Raw genomic sequence first — 26616 nt, 5'->3', positions numbered from 1 at the left:
TGCGATAGAGTTAGGGATGCGGCTCCTCGGGCAATTTGACCTGGTGGCTACCATGATAATTGGTAACCTGAAGGGTGATGCTTTGCATTTCCAGGTTCGTAATGAACTGAAACGAATTCCTGAGGAGGACAAACCGCAGGAATTTGCGAAGATAATCGCAGAGGCATATCGGGATTTGGGTCGTAGCTCTTTAGGAGTTAAGCCTGTCATAAAGAATCCCGATCTGAAGCAGCAGGGTAAGGCAGAAACGTCTGGTAAGGACGACCGGCCCTTTTTTCCTAAACAAAAATGGCAGGTTAAACAACAGGGGAAGCAGCAGCAGCAGAAACAGGGCTCTCGGCCTGCCTCTCCCGTACAGTCAAGTAGTGAACGCACTTATGATCTGCGCGATCGTGCTGCTATAAAGTCTCCTGATAGATTTCAGGTTTCTGAACAGCGCTCTCCTCGTTCTTCACAGGAAACATCGGCTACACAGTCCGGTGGCGGAGGCGGTGGCAAAGGTCGGGGTGCTCCACAACAGCGTGACCAGCCCCGACAGACTGAGGGTAAAGGCAAGCAGGACGAATTTGCACGACAAAGACCCCCGTTTCAAAAGAAGAAAGTGGCGGCTCTGACGGCAAGGTATGCCTCAGATAGTGCGGACACAGCTTCGGAACCGGACATGGGCGCTGACGCTCCTGGACAGCGCAGCGGAAATTACCATAGTCCGTCAAGCTCTGCGTCCATTTCTGGCGGTGACAGCAACTGATATATCGGTTACTGTGGAAACAGCTGACACCAGAGTGGCTCCCCCTGATAGACTTTATGAAATAGTCTTATTAATTGAGGGTGACATACAACGTACAATAAAAGGGATTTTTTGGGATAATCTGACCACCTCCTATGATATCCTCCTAGCGGAGGCAGATTGGCCCCCAGCTTTCATTTTAGAGGCTCCTAGAGGGGAGGAAGTAATCCTCCCGTCCTTTGCGCACACAGTGCCTAAGGACCAAGCTGAAGTGTATGCTGAGGAGTGGGCGCTTGCGCTTGCGCCGGCGGTGTATCGTACTCAGGTAGGATGGGACCGATTGTCCCCCTGCCATGAGATTCCATTGCGGTCTATGCCCCAGCCTCAACCCCAATATCCTATGCGTCGTGAAGCGAGACCCCACGTCGCGGCAATCCTTGAACAATTGGAATATCAGGGTGTTATTGAAACATGTGTGTCCCCTATGAATAACCCTTTATTCACTGTAACGAAGCCTGACGGCTCGTACCGTTTAGTTTTGGATTACCGGCACCTAAACTCCCACTGCCGGACCTGCGCGGTACAAAATACACATAGCTCGGCTTTGGTCGACAGTCTCGTGCGTAAAAGATTTAAAACGACACTTGACATTTCCAATGGCTTTTTTAGCCACAACCTGTCCACACTGAGTAGCCAGTGGACAGCGTTTACTTCGGGCGGAAAACAAAAACAGTTTACAAGATTAGCCATGGGTTACAAAAATAGCCCTGGCGTCTTTTCTGCTCGCGTGGTTTCTCTTTTAGAAAGAATAGACCCCGAAGCATACTCATATGTTGACGATATCTATCTTACGGATGATGAGCTGATGCCGCATCTGTCTCGCGTTGACAATATTATCGTGAGTTTTGCAGACTATGGCTACAAATTCAATTTTGCGAAGTCACACATCGCAGAATATACGGTGTTGTTTTTGGGCTACGAGCTCAACAATGAAGGTAAGGGGTTAGCCCCCCACTTTCTGGAAAAGTGTGCACGCTTGAGTGCTCCTACGACACTGAAGAAATTACAATCTCTGCTGGGTTTTCTGAATTTCGGCCGTACGTATATTCCTGATTATGCCCAGCGTATCAAGCCGCTTTACGCCTTGGTACAGCCTTCATTTTCGAAGTCTAGCTGGCAGCTAGAACACTCTGCTATTTTACAGTCTTTACAGGCTGACCTTCTTGCTTCACAATACTTGCTGACACGTGATAACCGCACTAACCTGGTGATAAGAATAGTACCAGGCGCCGTGGGGTTCACGTATTTGACGTTTAATGAGGGCGACACAGTCCCCATTGCGTACAAATCCCACTTGTACACCTCTTCTGAATTACGTTTTTCCACGGTCGAAAAAGTTCTGACTGCTGTGCAGATGGCGATCCTCAAGGAACGCGCACTGTCGCATGGGAAACAGATTCTGGTTGTAACTCCATATCCTGCTTTAGAGGCAGTGACTAAAGCAAGTGTACCCAATTCTAAAGCTTTGCATCCACGGTGGATACAATGGGCTACAACACTGACGTCGCCAGACGTCACTTACATCTTTGATGCCTCATTACAGACTCAAGAGTACTTGCAGTATGAATTCGTTCATCCGGCACCTCTGTCTTTGCGCCCGCTCGAAGAATACCATTGTGTCATATACACTGACGGGTCTGCGCAACCCGCAATTGGATCGAAGCACGCTTATTCAGCGGCTTGCGCAATTGTCGTAGGTACATTCGTAAATGGTGAATTCCAATCTGATGCAGTGCATACGCAGTCATTGGGTGATTGTACCGCGCAATTGGCGGAGCTCCGGGCTCTAGTGCTTGCACTGGAGTTTGCTGATCCCCGAGTCACTACTCTTATAGTGAGTAACTCCTTCTACTGTGTCCAGTCCTACAATGACAATTTACACTTCTGGTCTCAGAATGATTACCGTGACACTAAAGGTAGCACAATTAAGCATAAAAAGCTTTGGGTTCGAGTGGCAGACTTTAAAGAACGTCTCCCACTCGTAAGTGTTATACACACTCTTGGTCACCAGCGACTTGGTGTCCATGCTGTCGGCAACAGCTTAGCTGACGAGGCAGCGAAAACAGCAGTGGCTACATACTTAGTGGCAGCAGTTACAAGATCCAAAAGTAAGATTGATGATGACATCTTGGCAGCTATTGCTGCTACAGAGAAGGGAGGAGATTACCCGAAGGGTTTTCCCTCTCGGTATATTTACCATTTAAGTCCTGATAACGTCCCGTTAGTGAGGATTAACGACGTTGGTGATAGAATAATTCCCAACGCGGACTGCAGACCAGCACTGATCTTGGCTGCACATGAGGGGTTGGCGTCTGCCCACGCCGGTGTGTCAGCTACAATATCTCTGCTACAACAACGTTACTGGTGGTTTGGTTTATATAAACAAGCGCGCGCTTATGTTCTTGATTGTGACATTTGCCAACAGATTAAACCTTCTACTGTTGCGCGCCCACCACAGACACAGCTGTACATTTCTAATAAGCCATTTGGTTGTGTTTATTTAGATCACTGCGGTCCTTTTTCTTCTGATACTGCGTACAAGTACATCTTGGTTGCAGTGGATTCGTGCACACGTTTTCTATGGGTGTGGCCACAAAGGAGTGCTGACTCGCAGACTGTCATCAGGGATTTGCGTGTCTTTGTGGGAACTTTTGCGTGTGGTACCTTCCATTCTGATCAGGGCCCTGCGTTCGCCTCTAAGGCTTACAAGGAGGCTATGAAAAATTTGGGGGTCCTTGTCAAATTTTCGGCTCCCTACCGACCTGAGGGTAATAGTGTGGTGGAGCGAATGAACCGTGACTTAAAGCAATCATTGACAGCACGTGTTTTAGGCACAGGCCGGAACTGGCTAGCCCATTTGTATAACGTTCAACGTGCACTAAATAATCTCCCTAGAAGGTCTCTGGGTGGGCGGACCCCGTACATGATGCTCTTCGGAATCAGAATGTTTGTTCCAGACCTTGATGGTCTAGACATTGCGGCGTCGACCGCACCCTTTGACGTAGATGATCACTGTGCTGTTTTGCAGACTCTACAAGAAGCCAGAGACTCTCTTTCGAAAGAACATTTGCCCTCCACGTCTGAAGCTGAGGTTCAGTTTCCGGTAGTCGGCTGGCTACCCCGAGTTGGTGATCTGGTCCGTGAGAAGGTGGAGAACAAGAAGGAGTTCGGCCCCTCTTATCGTGCACCAGTTCCAGTGCTTGGAGTGCAGGGTACAAGAACAGTCATTTTACCTCCACTTCCTGGTCGCAAAGAAAACAGGTACATCTCTATTGACAATGTCAAACTTCAGCGAGTGGCCGATACTTCTTAGTATGACTCCGGCAGTTTCATGCCAGACAATGCAAAGAAATTCAATGATGGTTCCTGCTCCTACCACCTTGTCTGATGTTGCAATCGAGATGCATTCAGTTACTGATCCCTTGCTGATACCACCGGCTGGTGGATTATCCGATGAGACGGAGTATGCTTATCCTACACGTGGACCTTCGCTTGTTTTACAATCTACAGCACTTGGCCAGTCCCGTTTTTCCTTTGACACTAACTCTTTGCCCTCACCTCCCCCATCAAACATTGCTGTTTTTGTGAGCTGGTTTAAGAAGCATTTTTTGATAGCTCCTTGGACATACATCTGGTTGATGCTTTTTGGTATTTTTTTGTTTATGTCCATTGGATTTGTTGTAGTTTTCTTCCGTTTGGTGGATGGACATTATCTCAAAGAGAGATCGACAATTAGACTTATCAATGGAACTTTGGCCCCCCACTCCTCATCCCACATCATGAAAAGGGACCAGACTTTTGTGAATATTACTGCCTGGCCCGTCATGGATGGAATCGCATGGGATGCTGTTAAATTTCAAATTCATGGGCCTACAGAGGTCATTAATGTGCCTACTGTGTTTCGTGTTTCTATGGGTGATGTAGTTAAACAGAACATACGTTCTGATGATTGGGATGTACACGCCATTGAAGCACTGTTTTCAGATTTGAAATATTATGCCGCCTTTGATGCAGAGGATTTGTATGAAAATGCGGCTAATTATGCGGAACAGTATTGTTTTCAACATTATGGCAATCACTTCTTGCATAAATCAAATTCGTTTAGAAATTTTGTAAATTTTACCCAGTGGGAACATTGTCCCACCCCCTCGTTTGGCAGTTCACACACATTAGTTGATAAGTTTACTTATTTTACTGATTTCAGAGTTTCAGCCCCGGTTTCCTTTTATTTTAAAGTTAAGCCTGAGTCTGCCTCCAAGGTTAGACTGACACACACCAAATTGCTATATTCTAAGTCCTTTATGGATGAGTTGTCAATCAAAGGTTATGATCTATGGAAGGCTACTATTGATCTTAAGTCGGTTTGGGGTTCCAAACCGTGGCAGGTTCAGGGGACTGAAGCCTTACACCGTGCCTGTCTAGTACCAAATCATATGTTGTTTTTAAATGCAACCATCTTCCAAACCACCTGTTTCGGATTGGCCACTTCTAAAAAACTAAATTCGCCTTCTGTGCCGGATCTGGGTGCTTACCCAAATTGGAATAATCACACAGATCTGTCCCTTCCTGCTTTGCAGTTATTGGTTTCCAATTCGTCTTTCAACATTTCGAAATTTAATAGTGAGGGATGGTTAATTTGGCAAAGCAGTTCTGATACCTGTCAACGTCGTTTTCTAGGACTGAAACCGGGGTATACTCAAGATCGAGTGGACCCCCGGTTTGAGTCGTCACATACGGTAACTACATACTCTGTAGGGAAATTATGTCAGTCCTGGCTGCGACATTCCACCTTGGCATCTGTCAAAGTTCATTTATCGAAGTTACATGACAAAATAGATTTGAATGATTTTGTTAAAGGTCCTGTGGGTGGCAGATCCAAGAGATGGGCGTATGCTATTTACAACGAAGTATGGAAACTGTCGCAAATTGAGGCAGCTTCAAGATTGAGAGCTATTGATCAGGCTAATATGGAAAAAGTATTGGCAGTCATTGATAACAGCATTAACACTCTTTCTTCTCGCATTTATACATTAGATAATATTGTATCTTCAATTGTTGATATTGTGCAGGATGATATGTCTGTGTTGTATCATGGTCAAAACCAGTTGCGTTCTGTTATGCAGTTTGCATGGACATTACAAACATTGAAGGCAGGGAAGGTCCCTTGGGACTATCTGAATACAACATCGTTATTTCTTCCCTTTAACCGTACTGACAAACAGCAGTTCATGTCCATGAAAGATGCTACATATTCCCTGCTCCATATTGAGAAATTGGAGCCGTTACCTTTTTCTGTTGCGGAGGTCGATTCCGCTGTGTGGCTCTTACACGGATTGATAAGTCTACCGTTTGCGCTTTTTAAGTTTACCTCTTGTATGAAGCACTATGCTCTGGGTAGATATGAACAGCTGGGTACCGCTTTCATACATGAAGTCTGGTCCCTCCCCTTTACGTATAGATGTACAAGGGACGGTACTGAGGTTTATCTGAAGGGTGAAGAATGTACAACGTCACCTGATCATTCTGTTGTATGTAGGCACATTCAATTGCACGGTGCATGTAATGTACACGCTCCTAATTTGGCCTGCGTCCTAAAAGGTATCCCGGTACCAGTGATTACGCCATCTTTCACGTTGCTTGCAAACGGTAGTTATTTAATTTTAAACAATGAAGCTTGTTGCGGGATGTTAGTAGGGATCCCGTATATAGTAACTGTAACACAGAGGGTTGTCTGCTGCAATAACGTCCTGTTTCCACCCCCACATGGGAGGCTGGATGCTTCTATCTGGCCTTCAATTCCAACCTTGAAAGCAGAGTTCGACAAAATGAGCAGAATAAGAGCGCTATTGTCCCAAAAGGAGGTGCCATTGACTTCCTCCCGGGAAACATTTGTCCTTCACGTAGCAAATACGCGCACCGAGGTACAGGCGCTTTTGAATACTGACCTCCCCCTGCATTTTGGTGCTTTGATCCAAACAATTTTCAATGCCTCGTCCACGACTGGCCTGGCTCATTTTTTTAAACTTGTGGGCTCGGGCCTCGTGACCTCTTTCCAAACTATTTTTGGTGTGATTCCGGCATTTTTTCATTCTATTTTCTCCAGCGTCTTTGGAGGTGTCCCATTAATTCTGGCTCTAGTGGCAGGTGTGCTACTTTTACTTTTCATCTTGCGGAATGGCTGCTCTTTCTGTGCCACACGTCAGCCTGTCCCGTCTGCAGCTTCTTCGTGACAGGATGCTTGATTACTATGGTGTCCTGCCGTTGGCGACTTTGAGCCTGGCATATGGATTATCCTTCCGGTATTCCTACTTCACCTGCGTGCAACCTGTCTTCCACTGCCTAGATTGTCCCTTTGAATGGCCTATGGATTTGTGTTTAACCAACATGGTGTCTCCGGACCCGGATTTTGATCGACTGATGAGGCCCTTAGTGTCTCACGAGTCTGCCTGTTCTGGTGTTCGGATTATGGCCTGCGGTGCGGCACATGGTATCCTGGGTAATTGGGACATCGTGAGAGCGGCATATGACTTCTTGAATATGAGTTACTTGGAAGTACACGCTGGTTGCCCTCTGATGGTGCTAGAGGCTCCGCTGATAGAAGAACACGTATGTTCCTTTTCTTTACTTAACTGGATGGCTGAAACCTTCAGTGGCCGTGCCAATGATTTTCTGCTGGAAGCAGTGGCCACATATGCTGCATATACTTTTATGGATTAAGTGAACTTTCGTCCACAGTGTTTTCCTCACGTGTCTTGAACTGTCCCTGTACGTCTGCACTTCTGCCCGATGAGGCGTTTTTTCATTTTTTTTCACCTCCCACGTCAAGTTTGAGTTTTTTTGTTTTTTCTCTCGTACAAATATCGCCAGGATATTCGACTATCGCAACAGAGATGCGATACTGCAAGTGGCAAGAGCTAAAGGCGACATGCCATATGAAAACACCTTGATAAGGTTCTTTCCAGACTATACCCAACAAGTACAGCGTCAAAGAAGCAGCTTCGGGCCGGTGAAAAAAGAACAGAGAGCCAGAAATATAAAAATACATGGTGCTCTTTCCGGCCAGATTACGAGTGATAGCTGAGGGCAAGAGATGTCATTTCACGACTTCGGAGGAGGCACAGGAGTGGCTGGAGGGCTGGCGCACAGTTGGCCGAGACAAAGGCCAAGAACAAAAGCGGAAAGGTGAGCATGGCAGAGGAGGTGGAGAGGCCGGTGCAGGAAGGGAACAACGGTCTGCATTGTCAAGATCCACCAGTCTGCCTGGGGTAGAGGCGGTGCATGAGTAACAAGCGGTGAGACAAGAGCAAAGGTAAGACTGGGGATCCAACAGTGCCCCTGGAGGCAATTCTGCACTGCAGGTAGAACACTGAGACTGCCCGACCGGAATAACCGGCAGAGACTATTCTCCATGAGACTCACAGAGGCAACAGAACTATAAGGGGCTCGGGAGGGAAGTATCGAAATAAAGTTGCGGACCCAAGTCCGGTTGGACTGAACACCCCTCAATTTCTTAGTTAGAATTGTTATGCAAATTTAGGGGCGATAGAAGCTCTGCGGGTTGGAGTTTCCACAACCTTAATTGCAGGGTAGCAGGGAGGGGGTGGGAGGATGTTGGGGGGGGAAAGATAACAGTTAGGTGCAAAATTACAAGGGTACGCAATGGGAGCGAGCAAAAGTCTGCAGCTAAGATAAGGCCCACCCCAGCACAGGGCACTGATTTAGAGTACACTCCGAGATTGCGGGCCAAAAAAGCACACAGTCCTTAGTGAAGATTTGGTCCTGGAACGTCAATGGGCTCAACGGTAAATCAAAAAGGGCAACCGTTCTACAATTTGTTAAAAGGCACACACCAGATGTGGTTCTCCTAAAGGAAATACACCTTAAATGCAATTACTGTAAAGCCCTCAATAGGTATGGCTATACCCTGATAGCGCATGCAGGATATACCTCTGGCTCCAGGGATGTGGGAGTTATAGCTAGGAAAGCATTTCCCTTTATCCAGAGTAGGATATAGGCGGATCCACTCTAGAGCTATACAGCTGTGAGCAGAACCTGAGAGGGCAAAAGAATAAACCTTTTTTCAGCATACTCCCCCCAGGATCTACAGAGGGCCACACTTGAGGAGATAGGCCCATTGTTGTTGCAATTGCCGGAAGGCAGACTGGTCATTGGAGGAGACATGAACGACATAATATTAGATTTAGATATAGCGGGTAGCGGCCCCACCGGGACAAATACATTGAGGCAGACCGGCCAGTTAGGAAACTTTCAAGAGGCAATGGGATTGGGAGACATCCTGAGACACCAGCACCCAGGGGGAAGCAATACACCCATTTATCAGCCGCGACAGGAAGCCTCGCTAGGCTTGACTATCTTATTACACAGGCCCCCGGACTGGGGGAATTTGTAGACGCCACACATATGGCTCATGGAGTATCCGATCATTCACCAGTGGACCAAAATTATCCGGCCCAGTAAGAAACTACACATTACCGCAGCGAATAAGTCCATGGTTTTTCAGGGATGAAGATTTCAGGGAGAGCATGAGAGAAAGGGCAGAGCAATACTTCACTGACAATGAGGGGTCTGTCGACTCAAGGGTGACCCTGTGGGAATCATTCAAAGCAGTCCTCAGAGACCTAGTTCAAGCAAAAATTGGGACCATCAACAAAGAAAAAAACCTTAAATGGCTTGCCCTCGAAAAAGATATATTACAATTAAAAGCTCGAGTTTCAGGAACTGACCCTCAAGCATACTCAAATAGGCAGAGTCTAAAGGTGCGGCAAAAGGAACTCCGGGACCTGCTAGAGGACGGCGTCAGGTCACAGGGACTGGCTGCGCAACACCAGCTCTAAGACGCAGGAGATAAGGCAAATAAGCTGCTGGCCTGACAAGAGACAGACGAGTGGGGGATGGGTTCCCAGTCTGGTAGATGAAGAGGGAGGTAGATTTGAAATAGGAGCGGAACTAGCGGAGGAATTTGCCAGATATTATGAAGGGATTTACACATCTTGATCGACACATACAGAAGGGGACTGCGCAGAATTTTTACATGACATTTCCCTGCCAAGACTTATTGAGGAAGACAGGGAGATGCTAGAGAGTGACCTAACAGTTGAAGAAATAAAATCAGCATCCTGAGCCCTACAGTCAGGGAACGCAGCGGGACCGACTGGCCTTCCTGTGGAAATGTATAAAACTATGTTGGACATAACTGCAGAACACCTAGCGAACATGTTTGAACAGGCACAACAAGAGGGCATGCTTTCAGCCCACCAAAAGACAGCGGTAATTGCGGTAATACCAAAAGCAGGCAAATCGCCAACAGAGTGTTGGTCGTAGAAACCGATCTCACTACTAAACTATGAGGTTAAGATGCTGGATAAACTCCTGTCTATGCGGTGTGATCACCCGGACCAATCGGGTTTATGCCTCACAGAGGAACTAGATTAAATCTCCGTAGGCTGTTTGGCAACCTCTCCTTGACGGAAAAATGCCCTAAAAAACAATCAGCTCTATGTCGTTAGATGCCAGAATGGCGTTTGACAGCGTGGAGTGCAACTACCTTTTCGCGGTCCTTGACAGGCTAGGCATGGGTCCCAAATTTATAAAATAGATCAGACTCCTATCTGAACAAACACAGGCCACAGTGCGAGTTAACGCCACGGTGTCCCGGGCATTTGTCCTCCAGAAGGGGACTAGACAGGGATGCCCGCTGTCCCCAATCTTGTTCGCCCTTGTGCCTGAGCCTCTCGCAACATGGTTTTGGCAGGACCCCTTGATCTGGAGGATACAGAGTGGGGAGGAATGGGAGGACCAAATCTCTTTACACGCGGACAATGTCCTCCTGTATGTGAGGAAGCCAAGACATTCAAAGATTTTCCGTATTTATGGAGAATATTCGGGATACCAAATCAATTGGAATAAGTCGCTACTATGCTCCCCGTCAGAAAAAACACCCGTTGTTACATGCAGGTGTGATGCACCCATCGAAACAAACGGCTTTAAATACTTTGGGATCCACATTACAAAAGAATTCTATTGAAAGAATGTAGGCCAACAGCTAGACAGGTTCATAGCGGATGCTAAACACTGGCGGGCCTTGCCTCTTACAATGATGGGACAGGCAGCTATGTTCAAAATGATGGCCCTCCCTGGACTGTTATATGCTCTACAAAACACGCCCTATGAGGTGCCCCCTAGTTCTTCCGAGTGAACTAGGAACTCCGTTCGCTGCTGTGGTGCGGGGCGGCCCGCGACTAGCCCTGCAGAAACTTCAAAGAGGTATATAAGATGGGGGCCTAGGGGTGCCCGACATCCGCAATTACTACTGGGCAGCCCAGCTAGTAAAGTAAACGGATGGATGTTTGATAACAGAGTGGATCCAGCATATAGGGTGGATAGACTGGCGAAGTAACATACTTGGGAAAATACGCTAGAGCAAGGGCCTATGGTGAGGGAGAGAGACCTGGACGCAGTTTGGGCAACAACCCCCGTCCTCCGTATCAGGCAGCATTGATTACGTCTCTACAGTTAGAGGACGGTACAGCTGTCACAGATTTGGGGGCGATAGCACAGATATTCACAAACTATTATACTCAGCTATACACATCCAGTCGTTCAGCTTCAGCAGAAACTATCACGAAGAGACGAGAAAGAACCTCCCTTTACTCTGGGAAACCTTTACAGTGACTATTCTTAAACCTTACCCGATGAGATTCATATTGTCCATGATCAACATTGAGAACAACATTTTCGCCAAGATGATCACCAGCAGGATCCTCCCCTTGCTTGCTACTCTCATCAGGCCAGATCTGTCAGGTTTCCTACCTCGGCACTCCACCGCCCATAATCTTTGCAGAATATTTACCCTTCTCCACCCTCAGCTGCATGTGCCAACAATGTTCCTAGGCGCAACCAAAGTGGTTGATTCTTTGGAGCAGAAAGATCTCTTCACACCTCTTGCACATCTCAGGTTCAGTTACAGTGTTATTCAGTGGATTAAACTGTTTCATCAGCAACTGATCACCAGGGTCTGAGTGAGAGGCAAGATCTCTTCCTCCTTTCCAGGTGAAGCTGAAACAAGACAGCCCTCTGTCTACACTTTCTTTTGCCATCGCAATGGAGCAGTGAGATTTCGACAAGACCATGCTAGCAACAGATTCAATTATAGAGCCAGACCACTGCTTATATCACTGTAAGCGGGCAATGTCATCCTTTACATCCACACCACTAATCTGAGAATTCATCATTTTTGTGAGGCTAACCGGAATTAACTGGCCCAAGTCCACAATCTTCCACCTAATCCTTTCTTCCAACCAATTCACTCCGGAGTTTCTACTTGAAATGGATGGTAGCTGCTTTAAAATACCGGAGAATTTGGCTCTGCAGAGACACTAACTCACTGTCGCAAGAAAATTACGGCAGAGCCATAAACTGGTTAGAGGACAGAGTCACCGCATGGAAGAGCTTCTGTTGTCCATGGCGGGCTGAATTATTGTGGTCAAAATTTATGTTCTACCCTAATTTCTTTATCTTTCAGTCAAAATTCCAATCCTGTTAACACAACAGTTCTTTAGCAGACTAAGAACCAGGCTAATTCAACTCACCTGCGTCAACTTGAACAAAGCGGGATATGCACCCCTGATTTAGAAATATACTATTACTGTGCTCAGGCGCATTTGGTCATTTCTGGCACTAACCCATCCATTTGTTCCCCTGCCGCAGTTGTAGCGGACACTATTGCCACCTGGCTATTAAATACTGCACTATGTCTGCCCCCATCTAGGCCTCAAGCTGCCTCATCTGGGCTTCAGACTGTTTGAGGTGCACAGATAAGCTAGACCGCCTCTACTTGGATGAAATACCTCTCATACATAACATGGCTATGTCCCTCACAGCTAAGCACAGCACTCTCCTTCAACTGCAATGGCTACAGCTGACTATGTTTGGTGATCTATTGCCTGAAGGCCAATTTGCTTCACCATAAATTATCACAGACTGCACTGACTTGTTAGCTCTGCACGGCTTCTCGTCCTTCTTTTTATCTTCTTTTTCTTGTGGTTGCTGGATCTGAGGAAGGAAGGTTCAGAGTGCCCCTAAATACTAAATTTAGGGGCGTTACAGGTAGGTAAAGGGCAGGGACCAATGGGCCCCTTCCCTGGGGTGGGTACACCCCCTATTCTGCTACTCTCCAGTGGGAGGGGGGCAGGAGCCTGTCCCTGGTTGACTAGATCCCCCCATCCTCAAGATGGCGGGGACTCGAGGTTGTGCTTCACCTTGCCTCCTCCACCTTAGGGGTGGAGTTGGCAGAGGTGGGCACACCTCTCTTCCTCACTTGTTTTTCCCACCAGTTCTCCTGCCCAAAGTGGGGAGTAGAACCAGTGGAGAGGCTCAAAAAGGCGGCATGCCTTTGAAGCTTCTCCTTCGTGAACCCTGCCCATCCTGGGGGAGGAGGCTTGGCACCTCATCCCAGGATGTGCATTGTTTCAGGCCCCCGAGAGCAGCAGGCTCTCGACCCAGGGGTCCAGAAACATGTCTGGTGGTGGCAGCGCAGTCAGGTCACTGGCAGTTGGTCGTTTATCAGGGGGCATCTCTAAGATGCCTTCTGTGGTGCATTTTACATTAAATCCCACACTGGCATCAGTGTGGGTTTAATGTGCTGAGAAGTTTGATACCAAACTTCCCAGTCTTCAGTGTAGCCATTATGGTGCTGTGGAGTTCGTAATGACAACCTCCCAGCACCATATACTCTTAATGGCAGCACTGCACTTACAGGGCCCAGGAATGGACCTGGGCACTGTAGCGGTACAGGGCTCATGCACCTGTACCCTCACCACTGGCATAGGGCACCCAGCTAGAGGGGTGACTGATGTATGCCAGGGCAGTGGTTTGTGGGCATGGCAGACAGGGATGTGTGCCATGTCGACTCTTTGTTTGGTTCTGCACCCAGACACTCAGCCTGCAAAGGCAGTGTGTGTGTGTCAGGGTACAGGGCCTCTAAGGGTGGCACAATAAGTGCTGCAGTCCTTCGGGGCCTTCTCTGGTCACAGTGCCCTGGGTACCTATGGTACCATTTACCAGGGGCTGTCATGTGGCCAGAGATGCCAATTGGGTTTAAGCTTCAATGCAGTTTTAGGGAAGGAACACAGGCCCTGGATACCTGATTGGCAGGAGCCCAGGGCACACTCAGTCAAAGCACATCAGCAATTCAGCAAAAAGTGGGGGCATACCATGCAAGAAAGAGGGCACTTTCTCACACTCGGGTTCTCCCAATGTGCTTCCTCTTTCCTGAAAAAAACATCCTTCATTCTCTATCAGCCTATAAGAGCCTATATCTGGGCACCGTTTCTTACCAATTCCTTTCATGTGCATTCCTAGGGTGCCCAGGTTAATGCAAAATGTGTGTTCACATAAGCCACACCCATACGACTCTCCTAATTTACAGCACTCAGTGAACATGATTTAGTGAATCAAGCAGAGGGCCTTAATTGTCTAGTTGGTGATGAAGAGTGCCATTGATTTGTTTGTCCCACACCAAGTATTGGATGGTCAAGCATTATCAGTCCTTCAAACGCCTGCTTGTATATGTGTTAGTAGCCAAACCTCACCTGTTCCTTGCTCTGTGAACACTATAAAAATCACAGACTGAAGCCTTCCCTGTGCAGTTATACACCACCCTCAAAAAGAGTGGACTAAAACCTTGCTCTTCGGATCTCCACCAGCAGGCCTATTTTATTATGTTCACCTCAACGATCCCCTTCAACTCAGACAAACTTAACATGTATTCAAAATCCCTACATACAAGAATGGGCCTTTGTCAAACCTTGACCTCACTTAGTATCATAATGTGGTATAACCAGGCACCAGCCCCTTGTCTTGGTGCAGACATTTCTCCATTTTTGATAAATTCACAGGGATGCCTGCCAAACTGCATAAAGCAACAGCCTCTGGGAAAGAAAACTTGGCTGTCAAAATCCTGCATGCCCTCTCGGAATTAAACTTCGAGACTTCTGGCACGCAGCTCCTCAGTGCATGCTTACTAGGAACCTACCTGCAAATATGGTTCCCAAGATGTATCTATCATTAGTCAATTTGTTTTTTCTAATTACCTTTTTAACTGTGAGAGTCTAACTGCTTAAAAGACCATAATTACTTCAAGAATATTTCTCTTACTCTGTAATTTTCTTAGCTATACATACAGTAGACAGTGGGTTTTAACTGAGAAAAAGATGTATGCAAATAGTGTGCAACAAAGTAAATATGACTAGCTCACAGGAAGTAATGATTTTGATAAAAAATTTATTTTCTGGTCTCCACATCACAAAACTAAATATTATTAGGGCAGGAAACATACTGAGAAAAGCGATACCATTAATGGATTTTTTTTTTAAATTAATTTAATTATTACCTTCACCCACTTACTTTTGAATAATATTTTTGAAAACAGTTCCATTTTAAACTTGCCTTGACAATCACTCCAGGCCGCTATGTTTCAGAGCAAACAGTGTGCTGGCTGTCTTAGTCTGTCTCACAAACCTTAAACCTTCATCAATTACACTAAAACTAATCTCTGAATAAATACATCATATTTAAACCAAATGGCTTCTGCTGAAAAAAAATCTTTATCAATGGAACAAATTGGACCAAACTTTTACTAACCAGATTGCACGATGAGTGCATATATAATTATCAATGCTAAGAAAAGAGGGGTTGCACTCCTCAAACACAGTGGTACTCGTGCAAGAAACTAAAATCTGCATTTAGAAAAGATACTTGCAAGGTGGATCAATTTGCAAGATTTTTTATTTTTCATTACCATCCACAATTGAAATTTTGTAGCCATAGAATAAATTGCACTACTTGGCTCAGTGCCTCGTGAACCTGCATTCCTCTTCTAACCTACCCCTCTCCCAAGCAGAACCACTATTGTGCTTTAAGTATATAAAACAGACTTACTTTTTTTCTCTCCTTTATCCCATGCAACACCAGCCTCCTTCACCTGTGCAGTAATCCCCAGCATCATAGAGACCGCAAGCAGGTCTGTGATGTGGACTACAAAGCGCTCCTAGAATTAAAGTGAGTTGGTTAGTAATGTATTCCCAGGTCCAGTCGAGAATTCAGTTAGAGTTTATAAAAGAAATAGGACATTAAAATATTAATACTGAATAATGATTCAAAGTGTACAGTGCTCATCAGAAACCTAATTATGCCTTATCAAGGTTCTAATCAGCCAAGCTCTCTAGACATTTTCAATAATCACACTTTATCCTGGTACCTAAACATATCGTCATTGCATCACTCAAACTTATAATATTAAAATCCTTCAATATAGGTTTCAGGCATAGGCACCTTACTGATTTATAGAGGGAACAAAGGAACACGAAATGGCACAAATATTCTTTTGTATTACACTGTAAGGACACAAGGTTTGGCAGTCTTTTTTTAACTTTGAAAGCTTTATTAAACAACATTGAGATTCAAACAGTTTCAATAAAAATTAAGTAACAATAAAATTTATCAACAAAATAAGCGAAACAAGAGATTATACACTGCACATTTGACTTTACATAAGGAAAATAGCTTATGAACCAGAAGTTTGTTATTAAAGAATTTATTATAAGCTCAATAATCCTAAAAGGGGAGAGAAGAAAGGCAACAGAGAACGAAAGGAGAGGAACTGTACTTGTTTCTACAAAATACAAACTAAAAGTACTGTAGACAACCAAATGTTGACAATAGGAATGCCATACAAAAATATTATGAAAAACATACGCATAAAACAGAGAAAATAATTGCATCTACGGAGGTTAAATAGTCAAATTGCAACCATTTGTTTGGGTCTATGCTAGAAACAAAGAAATTTGGTCATTAGCAAGTGTGAGAAAGTGCATCATTTTCATGGTTATTACCCCACTTTTTGCCTGTTTTGATGTGGTTTCAAATGTAATGCACAGGGTCACTGCCAACCAGGTCCCCTGTGCCAGTGCTTCTTCCCTAAAAACAAATACCCAATTGGTACTTCTACCCCCTGTAAGTCCCTAGTAGATTGTATCCTGGGTAACTAGGGCCTGAGAGCTGAAGAGGGTCCCCTACGAACCCCCGCTCTGGGGCCATGCCACTGCCCTTGCAGCTTGCATGCCCCTGTGAGGGAGAAAAACGACAAAGTCAGCATGGCACCCTGCCTGGGTGCCATTCCTACCAGAACTGCCTTCAGGCATAGGTAAGTCACCCCTCTGGCACGCCTCACAGCTCTGAGGCAGAGTGCACTTTACCACAGGTGAAGGCATACCTACAATACTGCGGTCCATTCATTGATATTGCAAGTGCCAAGGAAGCCATAGAGAGTAAATGGGCTTCAAACTCGACAACAGCACCATGATGGCTTCACTGAACACAGGAGTGTTTGATACAAAACTACTCCTTACAATAAATCCACACTGATGCCAGTGTGGAAAAGTGTATGCTTTAATAATAACTTTATTGGTTGGTTTAGGAAAAAAAACATTACAATTTAAAACAAGACTAGTTCGTACAATAAAAATCACAATGATGGGTACTAGAAACAGGGGTAATAAATTACTATATATTAGAGAGATCAATGTGAGCTACAAATGTTCACCTGAAAGGCCTCACACTGATTTTCTGATATTATAGTCTTTAATTCGATTGTTGAGCCTTTTAACTCGGCAGCCATGCTAAAAAGAGGAGGGTTTGGCTGCAGTTGAGGCTTCCCGTAGTTTTGAGGCTTTGTGAACAAGTTTTGTGAGCCCAATGTTCAAGTTGGTGTTGTCTGGATTTAGAGCAGCCATTATTGCCTGACGGCAAGATTGAACTTCCAACCTGATCCGTTCCCGCAATAATGACCGTCTGGCCATGCAATGCGGGGCATACACAGACGATGTGTTCCATTACTTCAGAGTGATAACCACACATTCAGCATTCAATACTGCTACCTGGACGGCGCCCTTCGGGAAGGTTCTTTAAAAAGGGCCAGTCACCCATCCTCAGAGCTAAAAACTTTTGTTTCCAGTAGTGTGCAAATGTGCTTGATAAGTAGGTCAGCTGAACTCCTAGTTTAAAATTGGAGAATACAGCCCAAGAGTGTTTCCTTTTTGACAGTATTGCCCTGTCTGAGTGCAAGGACCACAGTCTAACAGTCTTTTTAATGGCGTTCTTCAACACCGGGTAGGTGGGATTTGTTCCCCAGAGATCTTTTACTCCTAATAGCAGTAAACTGCGATCCAGGAGTTGCCGTTACTTTTGGCTGGTCTGGTTTTTCTGTATTTCCTGCCATAGTCTAGCCTCCAGGGAACCCTCCCGAGCATGGCGCAGTCTATGACACAGCTTTATAAAGGCACCAGTCTCTACTCCATGGTGATCTTGTAGTCCCAGTTCAAGTCGAACTTGGGCTGGCGAAGCAGATTTTCACAACCGGAAAGCTTGTTTAAAAGTTTTTGTTGTTAATTTGTTTATTAATGTGCTGGTTGTGCCCTTAGTGATCTCGTGCCCATATGTCAAAGAATTAATTATCTTAGCCTTCATCACTTTCAGCATGGGAGTTAGGCTCGGGCCAAGTAGCTGTTGTGACAGTTTTGCAGCAGCAGCCTCTAACGACAGGGCTTTGATTTTTAATGCTTCTTTATGCTTGATGAATGTACATCTGGTGTCGAGAAATGTGCCCAAATATTTATAACTGGAGGTTGGTTCTAGCTTTGTATCATCGAAATACCACCTTTCCGTTGACCTCTTTTGCTTCCCAAAGGATATTGTTTTGGTTTTTGACAAGTCCAGTTCCAAGTAATTTCTTGTCGTGCAGGGAAGCAGTTCGTCCAATAACCTCTGGAGACCCACTATTGTGTGACTTAACAACACCAAGTCATCGGCGTACAGCGAATTGCTGATGCGGGTTCCATCTAATTAAGGAGAATGGCAATTTACACTGTCGAGTAAATTAAAAAGAAGCGGGGCCAACACGCAGCCTTGTTTGACACCAGTTTCAGTTTGTATCTTCCGGGAGACATGGGAGCCTTCACCCGGCTTGATTTTGATCCATGTTTCCGTGTGGAGTTGTACCATGGCATGTAGAAGAGGCGGGTTATGCACCAAGATTTTAATTTCTGCCATTACAGACCCCTGGGCACGCGGTCGAAGGCCGCTTTAAAGTCTACAAAGCAACAGTGCAGCTGGGTTTGTTGGACTGTCACTTTCTCCATCAGGACTGTTAATGCTAACAAATCGGTTGTAGTGCCAGAGTTCGCCATGAAGCCCGTCTGATTAAAAGGAAGGCGTGCCGTTATTTCAGCCCAGGCCTGCAGCTCTTCCAATAAGATGCTTGCGTAATACTTAGACTCCACGTCGAGAAGTGCAATCATTCGATAATTTTTAGGCTCTTTCCTCTTCCCACTTTTGTAGATTGGGTGTTATTTAGTCTACAGTAGAGAAACAAGGGGGTCAGGTATTCTGACCATAGGTTGACATTGGATTTAAACATGACCCGGGGAAGACCATTTGAGCCTGGGGCTCCTTCAGCTCTGGCTTTCGTTATGAAGCGCGAGATCTTATTTTTTAAGTCATCTGGTGTCTCCGTGGTCTTTAACATTATGTTGTTCTTTTTCGCTGATTCCTTTTGTGTTGGCTCTTCTGTCAGTTTTTTTGCGGGGTGAGCTCATCTCGAGCTCTCCAGTCCTGGAGGTGAGATCATAAAGTTAACTGGACTGAGGGATTTGGTGTAAGCATTTTTTATGCTGAAGTCCCCAAAGTGAAGTGATAAAAACTTACTCCATACGGCTCTGCTGATGTTTGCACTACCGTAACCACATGTACTTTGTGAGCTCCTATTTACGAGGGACCAAAATTGCTTCGAGTTAGGATTTTTGCTTTCATAAATGAGCTTCAGCCAGAACTGATCCGAGGCTGCTTGTTTTTCCTTTCGTATTGAGATCCTAAAAGCTGTTTGGGCTTGCTTATAGTTGTTAAAGTTGTTTTTATTACAGGGGTTCTTCCTTGACAGTCGAAGCGCTCGGTTTCTGTGAGTTTTTAATTTCCTTGTGGCTTTTGAAATGCGGAATTGAAAGATTTGTTTTCTCTGGCTCCTCCTAAGTGGCATTAAATGAGCAGTTGGTTTATAAGAGAAGTCCAGCCACTGACAACGTGGGTATGTGACTCTAGGAATTGATGTAATAAGACTTTACTTTTTTCAATCAAAAAAGGAGCCGCGGTGTCCGACCACTTTATCCGCTTTAAGTTCTCTGTATAGCTGCCTGAATGAGTATGGGCAAGTTCTTGATAGCATGGGGTGGAGGTGAATAATGTTATTATTTGTACCCAGTGATCACTCTCACATTGTGGTGCGATGTGATAACTCTCGATCATAGGTAATGTTTCTCTACTCCCTAGAGTAAAGTCCAAAAACAAGTGGGTTCGACCAACTGACTGGGTCCAGGCAGGCGGAATATCAGTGGGGAGGTGCCCATTCAATACGGTAAATCCTAAGCTGCTAATCTGCATTTCCACGTATTCGCCCAATGTCGAAGGTTTATTTCCTGCAGGAGTCGACTGTGGAGTAAAGTGTGAAGGAACTCTTGGGGGATCGAGCCCTACGTCTTCAGCAAAATTACAGTAGAGGTTGATGTTAAAATCTCCTGAAATGATGCTGGGTGTGCTGCCGTACTTGCTAAGTAGGTTACAAATAATATTAATCAAACAGTCCGTTTTAGATTTTTTCTTGGTGGTGCAGGGAGAAATATAGACGTTGAGGAGGAGCAACTGAGTATCCGTAAGTGAACTTCCCAGCATAATTCCAGAGAGCCACTCCTCCGCAAATTTAATCTGTTTGATGCATTGGGATAATTTTGTTGATGCATATATCGTGAGGCCGCCGCTTGGTCTACCAAGCTTGGACTGTCTTGTAGCGGGTGTCATAAACTCCTGGTAGCCTACTTATGGGATGCTTTCTACTGCCCATGTTTCCTGTAAAACAAGGATGTCATATTCTTTTAAAAAGTCCAGAGTGGCGGCAGATTGTTTTTCCTGCCCAAATCCGTTAATGTTCCAGGAGCATATTGTTAGACCGTGTTTAACGGTGGTTCAATCGGTCCAGTTTCTGGATAAGGCACCTGGCAACCATAACCAATCTGCACCTGATGCCAGTGTGGGATTTATTGTACTATGTACACCGAGGTGCCCCCTGAAAACCTATCAACCCTTGTGTGGTCTCCAACCGGCTGTAGGCAGCCAGCCACCAAATGTTTCTGGACCCCTGGGCAGACAGCCCTTGCTCTCTGGGACCTGAAACAATACACATCCTGGGCAGAGGTGTCTCACCTCTTCCCTCTTACAATTAAAACAAGCATCAGAGGTAAAGGGGACATGAACGCTGACACAAAGCAAAACATCTTAATAATAGCAGATTTACCAGTAGAAATTACTGGAGAACAGAAGTTACTGACATTATTTCATAAGCTAACAAGATGGTGGATTTTATGAGAGAATTCATAGGGCATCACAGAAGCAGAATTTTGGATGGAGGTTAGAACTACATGTCCCATGAATCATTGTAGAGGCCAGATGCTCTATAACCTTTAGTAATTAATGACTCACAATAACCCGGAAAAGGGCTTCCGGTTGAGGAATGAGGTAGATTTTTCAGTCTCTGGATCCTTTCCAGTACTTCTGCTGTTTTCCTGAAAATCCTTGTACTTGTGAGGTGGTAAGGGTTCTTCCACCGATTCCTGTTCATATATTCTAAAAGTCTAAGTCTGTGCTTCCTCTGTTACATTAGAGTAAAGATTTAGCTACGGAGTGCTTTCAATAACAGTGCTGATTTTCTGAAAAGCTGTATTTAGTTATATTCAGTTTGACAGAGTGTTCTCTTTTACATTTCCAAGTTTGTCAGTTTAAAATCAGGTAAAGCTATAATTGGTGTGAAGGTCACCATAAGAAGTCGTAAATCTTGGAGGAGTTAATTATTTGCTGGCGTGCTTAAACAGCGAGGACACAGAAGTTACTGCTTAATTGAACACTTACAAACTTGGTCTTGAAATAACATTGCTTTATCTATTTTTCTGTATCGAGAGGTCATATTATTGGAACAATAATAGAGAAGGATAATGTTACTTACTTAGTAAGCATCTGTTCTTGGCATGTAGAGCTGTAGATTCACATGCTTTGCATATGCCTGCCATCTAGTGTTGGGTCCGGATGTTTGCTGTTTGTTTTTCTTCGGAGAGGTCTTTCCAGTCACGAGGTAGGTGATTCCTCCTTTCGGTGATAGTGCGCATGGGCATCGACTCGATTGTTGGATTTCTTTTCCATCAGAGCGTGAGAATGGAGATAGTAAGAGGAGAATAGAGATGTCCATGCATATTTTTATAAAGTAAGAGAAAACTGCAACAGGTATAGGTACCCGTGGAGGCGGGTGGGCGCATGTGAATCTACAGCTCTACATGCTAAGAACAGATGCTTACTGGGTAAGTAACATTATCCGTTTGAGGCATGTGAGCTGTAGATCACATGCTTTGCATAGAATATAAAGTAGTATTCTCCCAAAGGCTAACCTGTAGCTATTGCAGTTTTCTGAAAGTGTGTTTTAAGTACTGCCTGGCCTACATTAGCTTGTCGTCTCGCTAACATCTACACAATAGTGCTTGGTGAATGTGTGCGGTGTTGACCATGTTGCAGCTTTACAGATGTCAGCGATGGGGATGTTTCCTAAGAAAGCCATAGTAACCCCTATTATGCGGGTGAATACACTCTAGGGGCAATTGGTAAAGTCCTCTTTGCTATTGCATAGCATGTTTGAATACATTTACCTATCCACCGAGAAATACCCGATTTAGAAATAGGATTGCCTTTGTGTGGTGAAGCAAAATCCACAAAGAGTTGTTTAATTTTACGAAATGGTTTTGTCCTTTCTCTGTAATACAATAATGCTCGTTTAACATCTAAAATGTGTAGAGCTCTTCTGCCACTGAATCTGGTTGAGGAAAGAACACAGGCAACTCAACAGATTAATTTATTGATGTGAAAGGCAGATACCACTTTGGGTAGGAATTTGGGGTCAGTGCAAAGAACCACTTTGTTTTGGTGGACTTGGAAAAGGAATATGCTACTTACCAGTATGCATCTGTTCTTGGCATGTAGAGCTGCAGATCTACACACTTTTGCATAGATCACCATCTGGTGTTGGGCCCGGATGTTTGCAGTTTGTTTTTCCTCTTGGAAAGTCTTTGGACGTCACGAGGTCGGTGACTCCTCCTTTGGATCGTATTGCGCATGGGCTTCGGCTCCATCTTCAGATTGTTTTTCGCCAGCAGGGAAAGATGGAGCGTAGTAATAACCGTGAAGAAACCCATGTGTGTATCTAAATAAGATAAACTGGAACAGATACAGGTAGCCGGGGAGGCGGGTGGGCGTGTGTAGATCTGCAGCTCTACACGCCAAGAACAGATGCATACTGGTAAGTAGCATATTCCGTTCGAGGCATATGAGCTGCAGATTACACACTTTTGCATAGACTATATAGCAGTTCCCAACCTTAGCGGCGACCACCGGTATCTGTTGCAGTGGTTTGAAATAATGTTTTGAGTACAGCCTGGCACACACTAGCTTGTTGCTTAGTTTGCACATCTACACAATAGTGTTTGGCGAAAGTGTGCGGTGTTGACCATGTAGCTGCTTTGCAGATATCATCTAATGGGATGTTTCCTAAAAATGCCATGGAAGCCCCTATCTTTCGTGTAGAATGGGCTTTAGGGGGAACGGATAACGTTCGTTTTGCTTTGTGGTAGCAAATCTGAATGCATTTTACAATCCACCTAGCTATCCCTGATTTTGAGATGGGGCTGCCCTTGTGTGGTGGAGAGCAAGAGACAAACAGTTGTTTGGTCTTGCGGAAAGGTTGTGTTCTCTCGATGTAGTAGAGTAAGGCTCGTTTGACATCTAGCGTGTGCAGAGCCCTTTCTGCAACTGTATGTGGTTGCGAGAAAAATACTGGTAGTTCTACCGATTGGTTTAGGTGAAAAGGGGAAATGACTTTAGGTAGGAATTTTGGGTTGGTACGGAGAACAACCTTGTTAGGGTGCATATGAAGAAAGGGGTCTTGTATGGTAAGTGCCTGCTTCTCACTGACCCTTCTAAGGGAAGAGATGGCTACAAGGAAAGCTGTTTTCCATGTTAGGAATTGTAGTTGGCATTTGTGCAGAGGTTCGAAGGGAGGCCCCATTAGCCTTGTGAGAACGATATTTAAGTTCCACATAGGTGAGGGTGGTACTCTGGGGGGAATTATTCTTTTTAGGCCTTCCATGAAGGCTTTAATGGCAGGTACTGTAAAGAGTGATAGATGTTGCCTGTTTTGTAGGTAAGCTGCAATTGCTGCGAGGTCTAGTCGGATGGACGTATAGGCTAGATTACACCTTTGTAGGTGGAGTAAGTAGCCTATTATGTGTTGAATGGACACGTCCAGGGGATTGATGGTGTTGTTATGGCAATAAACAACAAATCGTTTCCACTTGGCAGTGTAGCACGCTCTAGTGGTAGGTCGTCTAGCTTCTCTGATGACGTTCATACAGTCAGGGGGAAGATTTAGGTACCCGAATTCTAGGATTTCAGGAGCCAGATCGCAAGGTTGAGCTGAGCTGGGTCCGGGTGTCTGATCACTCCATGGTTCTGGGTTAGGAGGCATGGTGAGAGGTGTAGTTTCTGGTGTGGTACTACAGAGAGTTGCAGCAGCGTGGTGTACCACGGTTGTCTGGCCCACGTTGGAGCTACTAGGATTAGTGTGAGGGAGGGTTGTTGTAGTTAGCGCACCACTAATGGAATGAGTGGGAGAGGCGGAAAAGCCTACGCAAATTTGCCCGACCAGTTCATCCATATCGCATTTCCTTTGGACAATGGGTGTGGGTATCTGGCGGCGAAGCTTGGGCATTTTGTGTTTTCATGGGTGGCAAAGAGGTCTATCTGTGGATGCCCCCACATTTGAAAGAACGGATGAAGAACTTGTGGGTGAAGTTCCCACTCGTGGATTTGTTGTGTCTGTCTGCTGAGCAGATCTGCCACAGTGTTTTGGATTCCTGGGACATGTTGAGCTAGGAGAAATATTTTGTGGGGAATTGCCCATCTCCATATGCTCTGTGCTAATTGAGAGAGCTGTGGAGAGTGTGTGCCGCCTTGTTTTTGTATATAATACATGGCCGTCATGTTGTCTGTGCGAATGAGGACTGCCTTGCCTGAAATCTGTGTTTGAAAAGAATTTAGGGCTAAAAAGATTGCCAGTAACTCCAGATGGTTGATATGGAGTAACTTTTGTTGAGGCGTCCATGTGCCCTGCACGGTGAGATGTAATAGGTGAGCTCCCCAGCCGGAGAGCGATGCGTCCGTTGTCAGTACTATTTGAGGAACCGGGTCCAGGAACGGTCGACCTTTGGAAAGGTTTGTGGTGTTCCACCACTGCAGAGAGCGATGGGTGCGACCGTCTACCAACACCAGATCTGTCAGTTGACCTTGGGCCTGGTTCCACTGGTGCGCTAAGCACTCTTGGAGGGGACGCATCTGGAGTCTTGCGTGGGGCACTATGAAAATGCAAGAGGCCATCATCCCTATTAGTTGCATGAACACTCGTGCTGGAAGGGAGCGTTGAGGTATGAATTTTTGTCGTAAAGCCTGAATGCTTGCAATCCTGGCCAGATTGGGGTAGGCAATCGCTTTTGAGGTGTCTATGGTGGCACCGAGGTATTGTTTCATGTGGGATGGTTGTAGCTGGGACTTTTGGCGTTTCACCGTAAAACCTAGTTGGTGAAGTAGTTGGATTGTGGTGGAGGTGTGTTGTACACACTGATTGTATGACGTGGCTTTTATCAGCCAATCGTCTAGGTATGGGAAGACGTGAATCTGCTGTCTTCTCAAGTGTGCCGCCACCACTGCTAGACACTTGGTGAATACCCGTGGTGCTGTTGTGACTCCGAACGGGAGCACTTTGAATTGATAGTGTTGGCCGTCTACTACAAATCTGAGGTACTTTCTGTGAGCATGGTGCCCTGGAATGTGGAAGTATGCGTCTTTCAAATCCAGAGTGGTGAGGAAGTCGTTTTGGGAGAGGAGCGGAAGTACCTGTTGAAGCGTTACCATATGAAAATGGTCTGAGTGTATGTATGTGTTTAGGGGCCGGAGATCTAGAATAGGTCGTAGAGTCTCGTCCCGTTTTGGTATGAGAAAATATAGGGAGTAGATCCCCATATTTTGTTGATTGACAGGAACGTGTTCTATTGCCTGTTTTTGTAGGAGGGAGATTACCTCCTGCTTCAGTAATTTTGAATGTTTTTGTGACATTGGGCGTTGCCTGGGTGGAATGTTTGGGGGGTAGATGTTAGTTCTAGGCAGTAGCCTGACCGAATTATTTGAGTCACCCATTTGTCTGAGGTGATGGACGCCCAGACATGAAGGAAACTTTGGAGTCTGCCCCCGACCGGAGTGGAATGGTCTGGGGGGAGCGGGGGGAAGTCATTGGGTAGGAGGTGTGGCAGAACGGGCGTTGTTTGTTTTGCCTCTGCCCTTGTTGTTGTTACCCCTGTAGCCGCCTCTTTGGTAACCTTTTGTAAAGGTGGTCTGAGTAGGGGACTTATATGATGTTGACGCTGTGTTTGAGGAGTAGCCTCTGGATGTACTCCGAAAGGAGGAGCGGCGAAAGGAGCGTCTGGGCGGGTGTGACTGTAAGGCCCCCATGGATTTTGCGGTATCCGTGTCTTTTTTCATTTTTTCTAAGGCCTCATCCACCTTTGGCCCAAATAGATGTTCCTGGTCAAAGGGATGGTTAAGGATGGAGGCTTGTACTT

General features: G+C 45.5%; 1 protein-coding gene across 1 annotated transcript in view; it reads right to left on the bottom strand.

Moving 5' to 3' along the window:
- Positions 1-26616, bottom strand: part of INTS1 (integrator complex subunit 1) — a 625364-nt gene that overhangs the window by 369960 nt on the left and 228788 nt on the right. Inside the window, exon 12 of the mRNA XM_085629257.1 lies at positions 15746-15854. Within this exon, the coding sequence (XP_085485383.1) occupies positions 15746-15854 (109 nt within the window). The remainder of the gene's footprint in view (positions 1-15745; positions 15855-26616) is intronic.

The sequence above is a fragment of the Triturus cristatus genome, chromosome 10 (genome assembly GCF_964204655.1).
Source record: "Triturus cristatus chromosome 10, aTriCri1.1, whole genome shotgun sequence".
NCBI lineage: Eukaryota > Metazoa > Chordata > Amphibia > Caudata > Salamandridae > Triturus > Triturus cristatus.
Note: the sequence above shows the minus strand (reverse complement) of the source record. Positions and strands in the feature narration are given on the sequence as shown.